General features: G+C 38.8%; 1 protein-coding gene across 1 annotated transcript in view; it reads right to left on the reverse strand.

Annotated features, from left to right (window-relative positions):
- LOC124799187 (arrestin domain-containing protein 1-like) overlaps positions 1-19467 on the reverse strand; it is a 90010-nt gene that overhangs the window by 23103 nt on the left and 47440 nt on the right. The window contains exon 5 of the mRNA XM_047262723.1: positions 2902-3084. Within this exon, the coding sequence (XP_047118679.1) occupies positions 2902-3084 (183 nt within the window). The remainder of the gene's footprint in view (positions 1-2901; positions 3085-19467) is intronic.

Below are 19467 nucleotides of genomic sequence, written 5' to 3' on the forward strand. Positions count from 1 at the left end.
CCGTATCTAACACTTGTAGTACTGCATTCAAAATTCTAGGTGCTCTACCCGATAGAAACCTGTGGTTATCGATGGTTTTACCTTTTATTCACTGCTTTTATTTACCTTATATTACAAAATAATGCTCAGAAACTTATTGGTAGATTAAAACTGTGTGCCAGACCAAGAGTTGAACTTGGGACTTTTGCCTTTCGGGGGGCAAGTGCTCTACCAACTGAGCTACCCAAGCACGGCTCATGACCGCCCTCAAAGCTTCAATTCTGCCAGTACCTCATCTCCGCATTGTCCATATTCCCGAGTTCGAGTCTAGGTCCGGCACGCAGTTTTAATCTGCCAGTAAGTTTCATATCAGCACACACTTAGCTACAGAGTGAAAAATCTCATTCTGAATGCCCAAGCTCTTTTGCATGTTGGAGAGACATGTAAGAAAAGGGGAGAGGGGTTACAGGAAACTGGCCAGAGAATAGAATTTAGTGCATGATGTAATTAAGGATGTAATGAAGCAGGTAGGACAGTTAGGCAAGTGAAATATATGATAGAAGTAACACAAAGTTCTTTACTGCACTACAAGAGGCAATAAATAACCAAAATAATGACCTAATGGAAGATAAGTAAATGTAATGGTCGAGTTACATGCACTGTTTTATTTCCTGCTAAATCTCAATAAATATTAATTTCAAACTGTTGCTAGGTGATATGAGACACCTGGTTTAGTGAACTGGCACCAGAAGAGTACAGTATGGGAATTCTGAAGCTCGTGACCAGGTATGTACGAGGTGATCATTTACAGAAGTGAAGGAAGGTTTATGTATGTAATAGATTTTTTATGTTTCCCCAATGAATATTGTGTTTCCCATTTCATATCACGACGTGGTATTTATTTTCTCAGTGATGCTTGCATATCTTCTCAATGTGACAAGCTACAGTGGCTAGCATGGGTGCAGGAAAAATCCAACCATGGGCATAGTTTCCTGATCAATGAATCACAGAACACACTGGGACGTACAATGAATGGGTATGAGTATTTTAAAAACCACAACACATGATACCTACTGCTTGCCAACGGGGCACTGTTCACACAAGCGGAGAAGGTATTCTCCCACGAGAATGCTTACAAGGAATGAAATGAGGCCACTGATATTCAATCTGGTGAATGATACAAAAAACATATTGGCCAATCATGTGAATCTATTTATTGGCACCACCACTGATGTGTACCTTTCAGAAAGGCACTTACCACCCTTCCACTTTCAAATTTGCCGAAATTGTTAAAGGAACAAACAATTGCTTCTATGGTCTCTCAAAGCAACCTAACCAATCCCGTCCATCCAGCGCTGGCCATCTTCGTGGGATGTGTGACGGTTGTTTAGTGACCACGGATCCATCTTCCCAATGTTTTCAGTGTCTTGTGGAGTAAATAGTCCATATCATGATCTGCTGGCAGTATCATCACAGTAAAATGGAGTACTAACTGCTACTAGACTGATGTCTCTAAATTGCTTTCTCATATGTACTTCCACCTCTAAACAGTTCTACTTGGTGAGTGGTTATCTTTCAATTATAACTGACATTTGCTAATTTCACTGAAATATTTATCCTGATTACTGAAGCAAATATGTAATTATGCATGTTTCTAACAAACTGTCATCACTCCATATGGTTACAGGATAACTGGAAAATTTCTGCTAAGTACTACAAGACTTTTATAAAGTTTCCACAACTCCGACTGACAACATGGGTCTGTTATATACTTTTAACACACTTCCCACTTAGAACTAATAACAGACTTGCTAATTACATCTAATTTTTACAATTCAAATGTGCATAATATCACCAGACAGACTAAAACTAAATCTTAAGATGAGTGTTCTGATATTTTGTAACACAAAGTATTCATTCCAATGGCGAGTGAGTATCTAACCTCCAACTAGAAGAAAATATTCTATTTTGAGGTATTTATCTGACTGGTACATTTAAGGTATGATTTTTGAATGTTAATGACCAGCTATTAGGAATTCAACTACCCTATGAGATCTGCACTTGTTACCTCCATGTGATCTTCTTTTTTGTGTACCACATTTATCATCTACCAAGGAATCCACTTCTTTTTGAATAATTCAACAAAGAAAATCTTCTGCTACAAAATGAAGTATTTCCTTAAGGCTTCATCTCTAACCAACAACCAGTACACCTGTTAGTTCTGGATATCAGCTCAAAGCATGAGCTTCACTATCATTCGGTATACATAGCCTGATGACTACCATTTCACCTGCTTAAAAGGAGGATATCTTAGTGATTTGATGCAATGTCTCACAATGAAAACATGTAACTATGCTGAAACTTCTAAATACAGAAAATCTGTGTACCAGCCAGCCAAATTTGGCCCCATGTTTCTTCTGCAGAATTTGTAAATTAATGGGTGAGGTAGCACATTTGCAAAATGCTTGTCTTGTATTCAGGAGGATCTGTGTTCAAATCCTAAAGCAGTGATACGTATTTATCTTTGTCAAGGCTTCAGTGATACTCTTCAGATAAAAGAGATGAGTCCTCAGTAAGTCATTTCATTTCAGCTGAGAGAGAGAAAGAGAGAGAGAGAGAGAGAGAGAGAGAGAGAGATAGAGAGAGAGATATGATATGAGACATGTAGAGACATGGACATCTGATGGAAAAGTTCAAAAGATTAGTTTGTTCATCATGACTTCCAACTCAACATCAGACAGTAATACTACTACAGGCAAAAAAATATGGCTTACACACACCTTGTGATCAACATTAATGAGGTTCCCACATATATATGACATGACACATGCATATCTGATGATAAAGTTCAAATGATTAATTTGTATACTCTGATTTACAGTTAAACATTAATATTACCGCAGGGAAAAAAGTATGACTTACACACATCTTGTAATCAACATTAATGAGGTTCCCACTCAGCAACTGAGAAGTTACAACTGGTGGAATAAGAAGTTTCTCATTTCGCCATATTTGGGATTCAGAGGGCATAACTGGCCCTCTAACAATTTCTGCTACTGTGCCCTTCAGTTCACTTGAATAATTCTTGAAATTGTATTTCACTCTCTGGAACAGTCCATAAGCATTAAAAAAACCTTTGTACGCATTGCGACTTTACTGTAAAATATAACATTTCATCAATAAAAATTTTTTGCAAAGCTGGTGGAATCACTGAAGAGGATAAAATATAACTGCCTATTGTACATTCAATATAATAAACAAGTAGAAAGAAGTCACAACAATGGTAAAACCTGTACTTTGCACAGTCTTTTATACGCTCCTTATTCATACTTAGTTTCTTCTTCTCGTTACGGAATGTTGGTAAATTCCTGAGGTGAGAATGTATGTTAAAAGAGAGGATGAATGGAGATGATGTTCTGATTGAATTATTCTTCTATTGCATTGAGAAGATAGCTGAAAATGTAGTTATCTATATAACATGAGGTGTGCTGACTAATAAAGACTACAAAAACTTTGGTTAGCTTACAATCTAAGTGAAGAAGTTAAGTAGAGAAATTATAAGCAGTGCCACACTGCATGGCTTGCTATGCTGTTTATCTCTGTCATTTTGTGTGTGCATATGTGTGTTTGTGTTATGTTTCTACTCACCAATATAGCGGAGATGCTGAGTCGCAGGTAGGCACAACAAAAAAGATTCTCACATTCCATCCTGGATTTTCCATTGTTTGTATTATGTTTGAGTGTCTTCGATTACATATCTTTGGTAATATTTCCACTGCTAGGCACACACTATCACAGGGGTATTCTCTGAGGTGTGACCGAAAAGTAACGAGAATTTTTTAACTTCTTGGGCTTTCACACATCCAATTTTCAAAAAACAAATTTACACTGTTAGTACATATGTTCCCGAAGTATGTTTGCCTTTTCTGCTGATTTGAGTATTTAGTTTACTGTTGGCAGCTCAAAAGGTTATATGTGTTTTCGAGTGCTTGGCAAAGTTTTACTTTCGAAAAAGATGGATCAAAGAATTTGTATTAAATTTTGCTTGAAAAATGGAATGAAATGCAGCACATCATTCGAAATGTTGACAGTGGCTTTTGACGAGTCTACTACGAGTAAGACAGGAGTTTACAAGTGGTATAATTGTTTCAAAGAGGGTCAAGAAGACACAATCAATTTTTTCAATGGGCATAAAATGTTGAATTTTGATCACAAGCAATGTAGACATTACTCAGTAACTGGTGAATGAAGTCAACATTGATCCAGTACTTCTAAACAAGGTTATAGGTACATCTACATCTAGACCATGCAATCCACTGTGAGGTGCATGGCAGACCAGCTAAGAAAACAAGGGTATATGGGTATGGCATCGAAGCTGCCTGAAGAGCCATGACTAAAAAACATATGACTTGTTTGATCACAAGTAAAGGATGTTCTCAATGTTTTCTTTGAATACAATGGGATAGTGCATCACGAATTGCTGCCTTATGGTCATATTATCAATCAGGAATACTACCTGGAAGTTATGTGCCATTTGTGTGAAGCAATCCGAAGAAAATGACCAGAATTGTAGCAAAACAACTCGTGGAAATTGCTTCATAATAATGTTTATACCTCAATGCTTGTTTGCTATTTTTTGGGAGAAAACAAAACCATTATGATCCCTTAGCCACCGTATTTGCCAGACGTGGTCCCCTGCAAGTTCTGTCTATTCCCCAGGCTCAAGAAATCCATGAAAGGATGTCATTTTGCCACCATTGATAAGATAAAAAGAGAATTTCTGAAGGAGCTGAACACCATAACAAAAAGTGAGTTCCAGAAATGCTTCCAACATTGTAAAAATCACCGGCACAAGTGTATTAAATCTGAGGGGATTACTTTGAAGGGGACAAACTTGATGTTGATAAATAAATAAAGATTCTTTAAGAAAAACAAAAATTCCCATTATCTTTTGATCACACCTTGTATTTGTAACAGCAAGTGAAGTATCTGACGTAATTATGTGATATTGTAACTAAACAATCTAATTCATGTTTTGTAAGTCAGTTATAACTTACTACCACTCTAGCAAAAACCAGAAATGCCAAATTCTTTTGTAACTGAATGGATTTGGAGTAAGAATTGAACATACATTTCAGAAAATTCTTCAAGTATGCCAAAGTAAATTTCAGTATACATTACAATTATGTACCACAATTAGCTGATGCAGATTGAAATAAGTTGTTACTGCTCACAAGCAAAGTATGTTATATATGGAAGAGAAGAGGAAATTATGGTTGATGCATTAGTTTTAGAATGAAGAAAAACAAAATGAGAAAATGAAAGTGATAAAAAGTAGATCAAATCAAAAACAGATTTAGTAGCAGTAATCAAGTGCCCTGATAAACTGATGTCTTTACAGGACTTCTGTAACCTACTACAGATACTGCTGTACAAAGGAATATTGCTAATGCAGCTGCAGTGGCACCACCTGACATCACTATGGAAACTGAATAGATGCCACAATACTACTGTTGACTGCCCTGGCACCAACAACCAAATTATATTTATCATCTGGAGCACCTGATGATAATACCACACCACACTCCTACATATAAACTGGCCCGGGGCCGGTCTTTGTCAGTTTTATGCTACCAGAGAACTGTGTGCCCATTGGTATATAGTCTGGTTTATGGTGTTTACATTGTGGACTCTGGTTGTTATTAGGAGAACGGTGACACTGCATTAACCTGGAATTGAATTGGATTGGTTTCCCTAAGACAACTTATACAGCTATAGAAGTATACAGTAACAAATCTCAAACTGGCGAATAAATCGTGGTGAGTCCCCGCTAGTCTGTGTCTAACTGCCTTTACAAAAGTGGCAACAATTTGGGAGCTGTGACACGCAAATTGGACTTTGAACATTTTTGCAATTAAATAAGAGAGTGATTCTTTTAAACTTTGGAAGAACTACAATGACTACTACTGCAAACTGCAGAGTGTTCTCACATGCTAGTGGCAGTAATATTACAGGCACTGCAAGTGTTAGCGAGTGTAACAGGTACATCTTCCATGACACTCACTGTCTATGGATTTTCCACAATTTAATGAGCAAAGTTAATAGTAGGATGCTTACTGCCAGCAATGCAGTTATAGTTTATGACATGCAAAATTTCTGACATGGAAAGACAAAAGGTCATGTTCTTGACAAGACATCCCAAACCGTATTATCTAATACAGAAACTAGAGCTGTTAATGAATCCAGTGGAACTTGTTGCCTAGGATATTTTCTTTACCGTTAGAACATTTTTAGGCAAAGAAACACATTTTTGCAGGTATGTAAAACTTTGGCAGTGGAAAAATGGCCCCAGTCAACCTTATGTAGACCAGACTGCTGACCTACAGATATTGAAATTTTAAATGTTTGTGTGGGGAGAACTATGCAGACGCATTAATCAGGGATCCTGTTGTGTGTCTAGTTCTAGATCCAGAGGTGAGGAAAATGCACAGAGGAAATCCAATCCTTCTCTGATGGAAGTAATGTGAATAGCTGAAGCCAATGAAACTTTCCATGTAGCTCAGAGTTTATTCATGATTACAGAAAACATTTTGGCAGTCTGCGTGTGCCCTCATTAGGACACAGCAGGCCACAGGTGTGACAAAATCGGACGCTTGCTAAAGGTATGTTGAAGCAGTTTTGATGCACATATGCACCAACCTGTGGAAGTGTGCCAAGTGAGTCGTAAATCTATGGAAGTACAGACTTCTTAATATGCAACCCAACAAATGTAGTTAGATGTGTTTGTAGACAAACACTCAGTGAAGTTTTTCCTTGATACTGCTGCTTCTTAGTCCTTGCTAAACAAAACCACTTACTTAATTGTATGAATTGGATACTGCTGTAATATGATCCACGAGAATTGCTTATTTAAATTTTATTTGGCACTACTGGTTTTGAGGAACAACTCATTCTCAAGAGGTACGTTAGAAGATCTTATATGTTATTTTTGAAAAATTATCTTGTAACATATTGGCTGAGAATGGGCCGTCACTCAAAAGCGGTTGCAGCAAATAAAATATATAACAAAGCAGCTGTACAATTATTCTGAACTTACACAAACATCTTACTGACATTTGGAATACTGAGAAGTTACCAGAGGAATGGAATGTTGCAATAATCCATCCACTACACAAAAAAGGAGATAGATTGGATCCAAATAATTATAGGGGTATATCCCTGCTGGATATTACTTTTCCAAGGTTCTGTATTTCAGAATTCATGAACAGCTTGATGGTGAACTAGGCAAATATCAAGGAGGCTTTCGTACAGGACAAAGCTGTTCTGATCAAATTATTAGTCTCAAATGGATAATGAAACATCAAAGGGTCAGGGACAAGAAACTAGTGATGACGTTTGTCAATTTTAAAAAAGCCTACGATAGTATCCATCGTGAATCTCTACTGTCAATTCTTACAGAATTTGGTTTACATCAGAAACTTGTCAACCTTGTTGCAGTCACCCTTCGAAATACTAAAGCTAGAGTAAGGTTCAGAAATGAATTCTCTGAACCTTTTGAGATTCATACTGGCCTTCAACAAGTCCATGGATTGTCTCCTTTATTGTTCAATTGTGTGCTGGAGAAAATCATGCGTGAATGGAACAAGACATGCCCACCATCTGTTAAGGTTGGAAGAAAGATTCAACTTAACTACCTTGCATTTGCAGATGATTTGGCACTGTTGGCAAACAATATTGATGAAGCAAAGGTTCAGATAGAACAACTAGAACGATTAGCGGCAAAGGTTGGATTGCAAATTTCATTTGAGAAAACAGAAATGATGCCCAGCTTCCCAGTTGACGAATCATAATGATCAAAAAATTTTGATAGTAGAAAAGTTTCAATATCTTGGTGAGTTATTACCTGGAATTTTAATGAAAGAGCATCAATAGATAGTAGAACATTAAAACTTCAGCGAGTGCAGAGAACCATGTGGCAACCTACAAAAAACGATCTCTCTCAATAAACGCTAAATTTCGACATTACTCCTCCATTGTTAAACTGGAAGCAAAATATGCAAGTGAAACACTATTCAGACTAAATACTCAAGCAACAACTGACAAATTGCAGAAAGTTGATAGAAGAATACTCCGAACAATTACCAGTAAGAAACACCAAGTTAATGGACAGTGGAGACTTTTGCCCAATTCAGAAGTGTATAAAGAAAGTGAATCCATTATTGATACAATGCAGAAAAGAAGGATTGCATTTTTCATCCACATATCTCGCCTACCAAATACTAGAATCCTGAAGCAGCTTTTTGACTACTTCTGGAACAGTAAAACCAAAAACATCTGGTTTAAAGAAGTACAAAGTGATCTGGATGAACTGGACATCACCACACACCAAATTCAACAAAGAGAAGAGAAACTGCTTCTGAAGAACAAATACACACAGCTGGCATTCAAACCATCAGAATGGAAGAAGTATGTCATATCTGCAGAAGAACGAGCAGCCAGATCACAGCGAATGAAGAAGTTTTGGGAAACGAAGAAATTGCTGACTGCTAAGACTTAAACTTAATTATTGTAGACTCTGTTGTATTATGTTTGATTTTAGTGCTCCAGTATGGGCGTAAACTATGTAAATAAATAAATAACAAAGCAGCTGTGATGGATTGTATTACAATAGTAGGCATTTCAGACAATTTATTGAGGCTGCAGAACAGTATACATAAGAAATATCCACTTAGTGTAGTTTAGGGTCGCCACCCTCACAGATTGATGAAACAAACCTCTGGGACTATGTATGCAATCATGTGCTCTTGCTGGAATGACTTCAAGTTTTACTCACAATTAAGTCACCCATCCAGTAAATTTCCTTGTGACAGTGACACCAAAGTGTACAATGTTTTGGTATAGACTCTTTCCACTCTTTTGGATTTATGGTTCATGAAACATTACATACTATGCAATCCAAATTGACTTGTACTGCCCTAAGACTTTCTATGATAGATATGCTCAAATTTTCTCACCTGGATTAGGGAAGGCAACTGACTTTGAAGTTAACATTACTCTTAAGGTAATGGCTGCCCCGCACTTTATTAAAGCTTGTCCTGTACATCTGTCTTGTCTGTAAAGGAAATCTTAAAAAAGAACTGGACAGACTCACTAATGAAGACATGTTAATGTCTATTCTAGTGGGTCAACCCACTGATAAAGAGTACCGAAACCCAATGAAAACTAAAGACTTTGTGGAGATTCCAACTAAAGACTTTGTGGAGATTCCGAAGTAATGGTAAGTGCACAGTCAGGACTGAAAACTTATTCCCTAACAACTCTGGACAAACTCTTTGGAAAATTGAGTCACAGCACCATATTCAGTACAATAAAGCTCACAGGCATATTTTCAAATTCTCTTGGATGCAGGATGACGAGCTTACCATACAACCTCTACCGTTGAATTGGTTGCCTTTCGAAATCTTCTCAATCACTGATGTATTCCAGTATTTTATAGATCAATCACTAAAAGGTATTCATAACTTTGCTACATTCCTTGGTGATACTTTGGTTACACATGCAACCCCAGAGGACCACCTCCACAACCGCAAGCTGTGGTTCCAGAGGCTGGCAGCAAAAGGACGAAAATGCAACTTGTGCATATCTTTTTTCATGCAACCATCCTTGACATATTCAGTACTGAACTACTCAGCCAACAGATTCAAACAAATGGGACATTATACTGCAGCTGCCACCCACAAGGAAATGACGTCCGATGCCACACCTAATGTGCTCTGTGGTTTTCTAGCTACTTACAAGACACTCTGATTGAATGCCACAATCCAGTGGAGCAACTTAATGGCTTTCCTCAACAACACCAACTAGGACCTATTGCACCACCGCCAGTACATGTCACTGTTGAGGACTCTTTCAGATGGGTGTCCATGGTAGGAGCCCTAAAGTTTGCACCCAACCTGGATCTGCTTGACAATCTCTGTCTGTCACAGATTTATGACTTATACAGTGTCCTCTGCCTACAGTCTTCTGTGGTGCTAACAAACTCAACTTTGCCCCCACAATTCTGCCCAGAAATCACCTCTTTCTCCATCCCTGGTTGTCCCTGCAGTCCCATCGGGAATTGTACTGTCTGCGCATTCAGCTGTGGTGCCCATCAAAACCAATCCACCCACCATCTAGCCATGGGATCACCTATGTTTTTCTCCCATGTTGGTTGCTGCTGGGGTGGAAAGGGATGTAGTGGCACCAATTGATGTCAATATGGAAACTGAGTAGCTGACCCAAAATGCAATAAATGAACTGCACACTAATCAGTATATTGGGTTTAGTTTACAGAGTTTACATTGCAGACTCTAGTTTTTATTGGTGGAAGTCTGATAACGTGTGAACTGAACTTAGACTGAATGACTTAAACAAATTTGCAAATAAATGATAGTGAATATGTGCTAGTTCATAACTCACCTTTGACAAGAGCTGACTAATGAACAAAGGACAATCCACAGAGTTTCTGCCAGTGTTTAGAGACCACATGAGAGAGAACTTCAGGTGTGCATTCCCAGGGGTATTTCTAGTGCCTTAAATATGTGAGACTTGAATTGTTGTTTTATCTCATCCATGACATGCTGAAATGTTTGTGCTGGACTACAAAGTCCTTATGGGATTCAGGTAAATTAAAATAGTCTGAATGGTGTGCAAACAGTAATAATTAAAGGTCCTACAGAGCTGAAGAAGCAAATGAGACTGACTGTTTAAAGTCTCTGGTTGCCATAGATACTTACGTCTAAGTCCTCAATGAGCAAGATGGTGTGGTGGTCTGGTACTGCAGCTTTTAATTGTCTCTGCCACAAGGGCACTGACCCTCAAGGTGTTTTGACCCTCTCTGACACTGGTGATAGTGTCTTCACCTTTCAAAGTTCCTATTAACACTAGAACCGCAGCTGGGTCACTCGTGACCCACTTGATAATTCCTTTGTTTGTCACTTTTTTGTATTACTGCCTAGAGCATTACATTTCTGTGACTTTTTATGAAATAAGGTAATTAGTGATTATACTTCATTTCACATTTTATGGCGAAAACACAAAAGAAAAATATGAAGATTCACCTAGAACTGCGGAAGGGTCAGTTCTGATCCGCCTAGCGCACTCGCTATAACAATTGTATTTTTCATGTAGCTTCATGCCTATTGTTAGAGTGTGTTTGGTCAACAATCGCAAAACTCATTTTTACTTCACTTCCGGGCGACGTTCCAGTTTTCAGCAGGGGACGAGAGGGAGAGAGGTTCAAACGAGTCTGACCTTGTATGCAGATATTGCGTACCCAGAGTTTTGTGCCATGAAAACGGGTTTCGTAGTGCATTCTGTCTGTGTAGATAGTGCTTGTAACTTATGAATATATTATGGCCAAATTTCTATTCTACGCACAGCAGAGGACATTATAAATGCTCTAAATGAGATTTTAGATAATGAATCTGAGGGCGAACTGCTGGAGTCTTTATCTGAGGAAGAATTTCCATCACCAATAGTTCCGGATTCTTCATCAGAAGACGATGTTACTCCTGAGAAGGTTCTACTGAATGCTGATGAGAAAGGTATGCTTGTTTATGTATTTGTTTTATAATAATTTTTGTTTATGTGTATGTTGCGTAGACACTAATTTAAATTGTAACACTTATGTTTATACTTTGTTTCGTGTTGAATTTTTACAAGTTATATATTACATTTATGAAGGTGTTTTTTGTTCTAATATTACACAATATATTCAATATTAAATCGCTTTCTAATATGTATAACTACTATTACAGGAACAGCTGCCACACTAGACTAAGTCAACTCAAGGAAGTGGACGTCCTCAAGGTCGGCGTGGACAACAAAATGCCCAGGGTTCTGGACTACTTCAGTTTCCTTCAGGTAGCGATATTGTAGCACCCGATGGAACAACCTGGAAAGTTGGAGTAATAGGTGACTGTTCAGCTGGAAGATATGGACAACAGAATGTTTTCAAAGATAGGACAGGCCGGCCACGGTGGCCGTGCGGTTCTAGGCGCTGCAGTCCGGAACCGCGGGACTGCTACGGTCGCAGGTTTGAATCCTGCCTCGGGCATGGATGTGTGTGATGTCCTTAGGTTAGTTAGGTTTAAGTAGTTCTAAGTTCTAGGGGACTGATGACCTAAGATGTAAAGTCCCATAGTGCTCAGGGCCATTTGAACCATTTTGATAGGACAGGACCATCTCCGCAAGCAAAACGAAATGTGAATGAGACCTGTTGCAGTGCATGGCATCTAATGATAACGGACAAAAGTTTGAAACATACTGTAAAATGTACAGAAACTGAAGCACGTTGTGTACTGAGCTCAGATGAGTGGACTATAAAAATTGAAGAACTGGAAGCTTTTATACCTATATTGTACGTCCATGGTGCTATTGGAGCTAAGAGCTTAGAACTAGACACATTGTGGTCAGTGAAGTGGGGAAATAATTTTGTGAAATCAACAATGGCTCATGACATATTCAGAAAGATAATGTATTATCTCAGATTTGACATTAGATCCACAAGATCAGAACGACTAAGAGAAGACAAGTTTGCTTTGGTATCAGAAATCTGGAGTGAGTTCATTGCTAATGCACAGTCTAGCTAAATACTGGGTCCATATATAACAATCAACGAACAGCTTTTTCCTTCAAAGTGCCGTTGCAGATTCACGCAGTTTATGGCCTCAAAACCGGACAAATATGGGCAAAAGTATTGGATGGCGGTAGATAAAGACTCAAAATATATTGTGAATGCTATCCCTTATCTAGGAAAGGATGACACTAGGCGGAGTGATGAGCATCTTGGTGACTTTGTTGAAAAAAAAAATTGATGCAACCTTACCTCAACAAAGAAATAAATGTCACATGTGACAATTTTTTCACCTCCTTAGCGCTCTCTGAGACACTGAAAGCTAATTCTATGAGTCTTGTGCACACAATAAATCGATCTCGCAGGGAAATACCAGTCTGTATTAAGAAGGCAAGAGAACAGTTATACATCACAGTATTGTTGAAAAAAGATGATACCACACTGACTGTTTATCAGGGTAAGAGCAACAAGATCCTGATTCTGAGCACTATGCATCCTTATGTGATGATTGAGGATGGTATAAAAAAGAAGCCAGATACAGTTTCATTTTATAACTGCTCTAAACGTGGTCGACCAAATGGCTCGCAAATACTCTGTCAAAGCACCATCGAGACGTTGGCCTGTTCACACATTTTACAACTTGCTGGATTTGGCTAGGATAAATGTGTGGGTATTTTTCGATTCTCTAAATGATAAAAAATTGAACCGCAGGGATTTCATCCTGCAGCTGGGGGAGGAGCTTGCTGAGAAGTACGCAGCAACTAGAAAGACTAGCATCCATGTCAGACCTGAAGAAATTCCTGACAGATAAAAAAAGCAAACATGTTGCCTTGTAAAATCTAACTGTGAAGGAAACAAATCATTTGTAAAGTGTCACATCTGCAAGAAAACTGTGTGCAACAAATGTACATCAAAAGACTATTATTTGTGTTCATTATGTAATGGTAGCCAGTAAAAACACTCAGCAAATACATGTAAGTTTTAAAATATAAAATTGTAATTTGTGTAAACCTTATTTATTTTTGTTAATTTCATTCTAAATTTCCTAGTGCTTCTAGCTATAGATTCATTGGCAGTAACAATAAGCCATTGACATAGGGGAAATAAAGGAAAAGATTGCGGGTCATTAGTGACCCAGCCGCGGTTCTAGGTATGTCCAAATATCAGTGGTTCTAGTGTTAAGGAGTGGATGGGTCTTTAGAGCTCCTTTACCCCTGCATAAAAATTATTTTTTTGGGTGACATTTGTGTGCCAGCTTGTAAATCGCAAACGTTTCCACATCACATTGTGAATTAGTGCAACTAAATTCTATTCACAGATTCTAACAACTGATGAAATTATAAATCAAATGACCACAATCACAGGTTTATCAGATGTATATATGTGCACAGACTTAATATGCAAATCTCTTCCAATAAATTAGTTGTATTTGATATTCTGAAACTACTAATGTGTTGTGGAAAGATAGGACTATCGGACAGTGATGCCCAAATATTTATGTGATTACAATGTATAATTTTCATTAAAAACCGAATATGGTATTGATCATTAGGAAAAGATGTTTCCACTCAAATCTTGTTTGTGTCCCACAGGATCGGTGAGGGAGATAAGTTATCTATTTGTCCTCTCACTGGCGCCATATTAAGTGGGCAATCCCACATCAACAAAAGTCCTCACCCTTGCCATAAAGACATACTACGGTTAAGTCAGTGCAGCTCCTCTACAGGAATGGGAATGCAGACTATGTTTTTGGCTGTGGAGGCACACTACCCAGGTGATAAAGTAACGGAAGACACCATGCGCCTGCAAACATGTCTGCTTCAGAGGGTGAGTCCCGAGCAAAAGATAGACAGGCTGCTCTTTTGATACTAATGAGAATAATAAATTTATTATTACTTTCATTAAACAGTTATGTCTTTTCAGCTGATTATATGATGATGTTCCAAAGTGTGGTCAGTTATATTTACTTCTTGACTTAAGTGGGTGGTAAGTCAGCTGGTCTAAAATATTATTATCAAGAGGGCTTCATGGAACAGATATGAGACTCTTGGTGGGTAGGAAACTCCAAGTGTTACTTTACCTTACTACCAAAATAACCTTTGCAGCTAATTCGTACATGACATTTTCAATGAATGGGGTTGAAGCATGGGTCCATGGCGTTCAGCTTAGAAAAAGAAAAGAAAGACCAGTGTCAGTAGAATATTATGTTCAGATGATCAATTAATAATTGCAGCAGGCAGAAAAGGAGAAGCAAACATGATTTATCTGATAAAACAATCCCACCAACATATCTAAGTGCTAAGCACATCTTTATCTACATACACACTCCCCAAGCCAATGTATGGTGCATGGTGGAGGGTACCTTGTACAACTACTAGTCATTTCCTTTCCTGTTCCACTTGCAAATACAGTGAGGGAAAAACAACAGAATGTATACCCCAATGTAAGTTCTAATTTCTCTCATTGTGTCCTCGTTGCCCTTAAGCGGAATATAAGTTGGCAGCTGCAGTCAGCTGAAAATGCCGGCTCTCTAAATTGTCCTGAAAATAATGTCGCCTTCCCCCCCAGAGATTCCCGTTTGGGTTCACAAAGCATCTTCACAATTCTCATGTGTCAATCAAGCCTACTGGCAACAAATCTGGCAGCACGCCTCTGAATTGCTTTGATGTCTTTCTATAATGTGACCTGACAGGGATCCAAAGCACTCAATCAGTGTTCAAGAATGGGTCGCAATAGTGTTCTATAAGCAGTTTCCTTTAAAGATGAGCTACACTTCCCTAAAATTCTCCAAATAAACCGTAGTTGACCATTCACCTTCTGTACTACCATCCTCATGTGCTTGTCCATTTAATATCACTTTGTAACATTACGCTCAGACATGTCTGCTGATAAAACAATCCCACCAACATATCTAAATGCTAAGTACATCTTCATCTACATACATACTCCCCAAGCCAAGCAGCACAGCAAAACACTGTTTTCAAAAATTACAGGAGTGTTTTTCCTATTCACCTGCATTAACTAACATTTCCTGCATTTAGAGCAAGCTGCCATTCATCACACCACATAGAAACCCTGTGTCGTCCTATATCATACTAAAATATAACTGGATACATAAAATATAAGGTTGCAGTAGGTACTGGGAGATGAAGAAGCTTGCACAGGATAGAGTAGCATGGAGAGCTGCATCAAACCAGTCTCAGGACTGAAGACCACAACAACAACAACATAAAATATCTACTCACCAAGTGTCACCAGGAGAACACACATACAAAAGGTATTAAAAGTTTGCAAGCCTACCAAGCCAGTGGCTCGTGGCAGAAGGGTTGAAGGGGAGGGAAGAGGTCTAGGAAACAGGTAGAGTACAGAAAGTCGGATAGAACCCTGAGTCAGGGGACACCTACCAGATGGGATATACAAGGTGTGACAATAAGGTAATGAGACTGATGTGAGAAAAAAAAAAGGTTGCTTACCATTTTAGTCAAGTTTAGTGCTGTCTCCTTCAAAGTAGTTCGTTTCTGATTGCACACACATTTTCCAGCGCTTCTGCCATTGATGGTAACATTTCCGGAACTTATCTTCTGTAATATCCTCCAAGACCCTCGTCACAGCTTTTTGGACATCTTGTGTTGTTTGAAAATGGTGTCCCTTGACCACCGTTTTGACCCTTGGCAATAGAAAAAGGTCGCACGGAGCGATATCTGGTGAATAAGATGGCTGTGGTAGTACTGAAATTTGTTTTGTGATGTAGAATCCAATTATTAGCAATGTTGGCACGGACACGAAGAACTCTTTTATGAAGTCTTTCAAAAATTTCTTCATAGTAATATTGGTTAACTGTTTGTACAGGAGGCACCCACTCTTTATGAAGAATTCCCTTGGAATCAAAGAAGCACATAAGTATGCATTTCACTTTTGACTTTGACATGCGAACTTGTTTTGGTCTGGGTGATCCATTTGAGCACCATTGCGAACTTTGGAATTTTGTCTCTGGATCGTAAAAACCAACTTTCATCACCAGTGATAACACAGCTCAACAATTCTCGATTGATTTCCGTTTGTTCTAACAGATCGGCTGCCACATTTTTCCATGTTTCTCGCTGCTGTGGTGTGAGATTTTTGGGGGGCAATTTTGCACAAATCTTTCTCATACCAAGATCTTCAGTTATTATTAGACGAACTGTTTCTTGATTGGTGTTCAGTTCTTCTGCAATAATTTTCATAGATAATCTTCAATCAGATTGTAAGAGTTCACGCACCCTGGCCAAGTTGACATCCGTCCGTGAGGTTGATGGTTGTCCACTGCAGTCTTCAACATTCGTTCTGACTTCACTAAACATTTTATGCCAACAAAAAACTTAGAGCTCTTGACATAACCTCCTCTCCAAAAGCCTTCTGAAGCTTACCGTAAGTTATCATCACGTTTTCACCCAATTTAAGGCAAAAAGAAATGGCATACCGCTGCGCAACATTATGCGGTTCCATTTCCGTGACGTGAGACATGAATACGTGTTAACTTATTACAGCATAACTCACGACTGAGCAGTTGCATCACTGTGCCGCTTGGACTAGAAGCAGCTTTTAGACCAAGGTCAAAGATATTGTGCCAATGCAAGCCTGCAGGGTTGCCACATCTTGCAAAGAAAATCAGTCTCATTACTTTATTGTCGCACCTCGTACACACACACACACACACACACACACACACACACACACACAGAGTATTCAGAGTGCACTTTTCTGAACTGTACCCCTCTTCTCAAACTTCATCAATCCTTTTTCTTTACTCCTCTTCCTTCCTCTTAAACCCTTCTGCCAGAAGAAGGAGCCACTGGCTCCGAAAGCTTGCAAACTTGAATAACTTTTTTATATGTGTCCTCCTGCTGCCATTTGGTGAGTAGATTTATCTATTCAGTTACATTATATTTTCAAAAACTGATTATTTTCATTGACATACATCCTGCTACAGTCACTCAATGATGGTACTTTCCTGTGTATTACAGCATCATCAGCAAACAGTTGCGGATTGCTGCTCAACCTATCCATCAGATTATTTATGTATGTAGAGAACAAGTGGTCGTATCACACTTCCCTGGGAAATTAATGATAATATCGTTGTCTCTGATGGAAACTCACCACTGAGGACAACCTATTGGGTTTCATTATGTAAGAAGTCTTCGAGCCACTTACATATATGGATATCTATTCCATACGCTCAATGGGGCACCATGTCAAATGCTTTCTGGAAGTCTATGAATATGCGATCTGCCTGTTGCCCTTCATCCACGGTTCGCAGGCTATCATGCAAGAAACAGGCAACCTGAGTCCTGCACAAGTGATCCTTTCTAAACTCGTGTTTATTCATGGACAGAAGCTTTTCTGTCCACAGAACTTTATTCTTCTCAAACTTAGAATATGTCCAAGAATTCTATAGCAAACCAATGTTGATGACAGTCGCCAGTGATTTTTTTCAGTCACTTGGATTCTTGTGCTAGGCACGAGATTCACAATAAAAGCAAATCAAGTAAGAGGCCAACACTGTAGTGTACTCTCTTTAAAACTGACCTGGGATTTGATCCGAATATGGTGAAGAACAATAAACTTAATAGACACAGTCTAATGTAAGTGGATGAAATAGCCGTGACCTGGTCTGATGGATCAGATGACAACTACAACTATTTTACACAGAATATGGATGTTGATGAATGTCTATAGAAAACAAAACTCATGTCAACACCCCTCCTCCACATGTCTCAAACTCGCCACACATGGAGAAAGATAAAGAGAAGAACCCCATCACTAAGATGGACCGCATTGTACAGTGAAATGGAAATGAACTCATGGTACACATAGGTGAACTAAGGCTTCTAGCACTTCACCAATGTTGTGGGTTTGCTCTCCACCTTCAAACTGTTGTTATATGCTCCAGCCCACATACAAATTGATCAGCATAATGCAGCCATCGATTGACACTCCAATAACCACTTCTCAGTCTGGGAACATTTGTCAGAGTAGTGACTGGAAGTAATCTAAGGTGGTCAGAGAGGCAAACTGGATGCTGTTATAGCCAACCGAACAGTTGAAATTTAGAGACACCAGTCAATGCTGGGTGGTTCATATCACCAACAACATCCACCAAGTTGATGAAGCATTCTTTAGGCAGATTTTTAGTCAGTATGGATTGGTTAGCACCTGTCTGCAGTCTAAGACAGGTAGATGGCTCTGCTGAGGTTAAAGTGCAAACCAACTGCTGAAACCTTGCTGGCAGTTGGATGATAAAACAAAATAATACCATATAACAAAAAGAGAGCAAGAAAAGATCGAGAAATTCTTTAACTCTACAAATCCTCATTTGTATTAGAATGTCAAGTGGGCATTAGGAAGAAGTGCAAGGTGCTGTGTTAATGCTGTAATGAGAAATGAGATTGAAAAGTGGCAATGTGCTGTGCATGAATGACCACGCTTCAGATATGCAATAGTTTTAAGAACTTCATGCGATACCTAAGGATACGAGGTGGCTCCATAAAGAATCCTGGTGGTTGTACATGTAATAAAACTAGAGTTCCAGCCTTTTTTTAATTAAGCAAGCACCAATTATAACGCAGCAGGATGGCAGACAGACAGCCAGAGTAGAGGTAGCATGCAGAAGGGTTATGATAAGAGCTGAGTCGAGCGCGGTAGGTCAACATGGTGAACTGCATGAACATGAAGGCAGAAGGACTCAGATAAGCCAGGGATAGCTTAGAAATACGACACAGCATCCACAGGCAAATAACCCTTGGGGATGAAGAAGGTGGACTGGTCTGACAAGAGGCCGTCAAGGGTAAAAAAAGTAGTTTATTTGGAAAAAAACACTAAATTAGAGCAGAGGG

This window comes from Schistocerca piceifrons, chromosome 5 (genome assembly GCF_021461385.2).
Source record: "Schistocerca piceifrons isolate TAMUIC-IGC-003096 chromosome 5, iqSchPice1.1, whole genome shotgun sequence".
Classification (NCBI taxonomy): Eukaryota; Metazoa; Arthropoda; class Insecta; order Orthoptera; family Acrididae; genus Schistocerca; species Schistocerca piceifrons.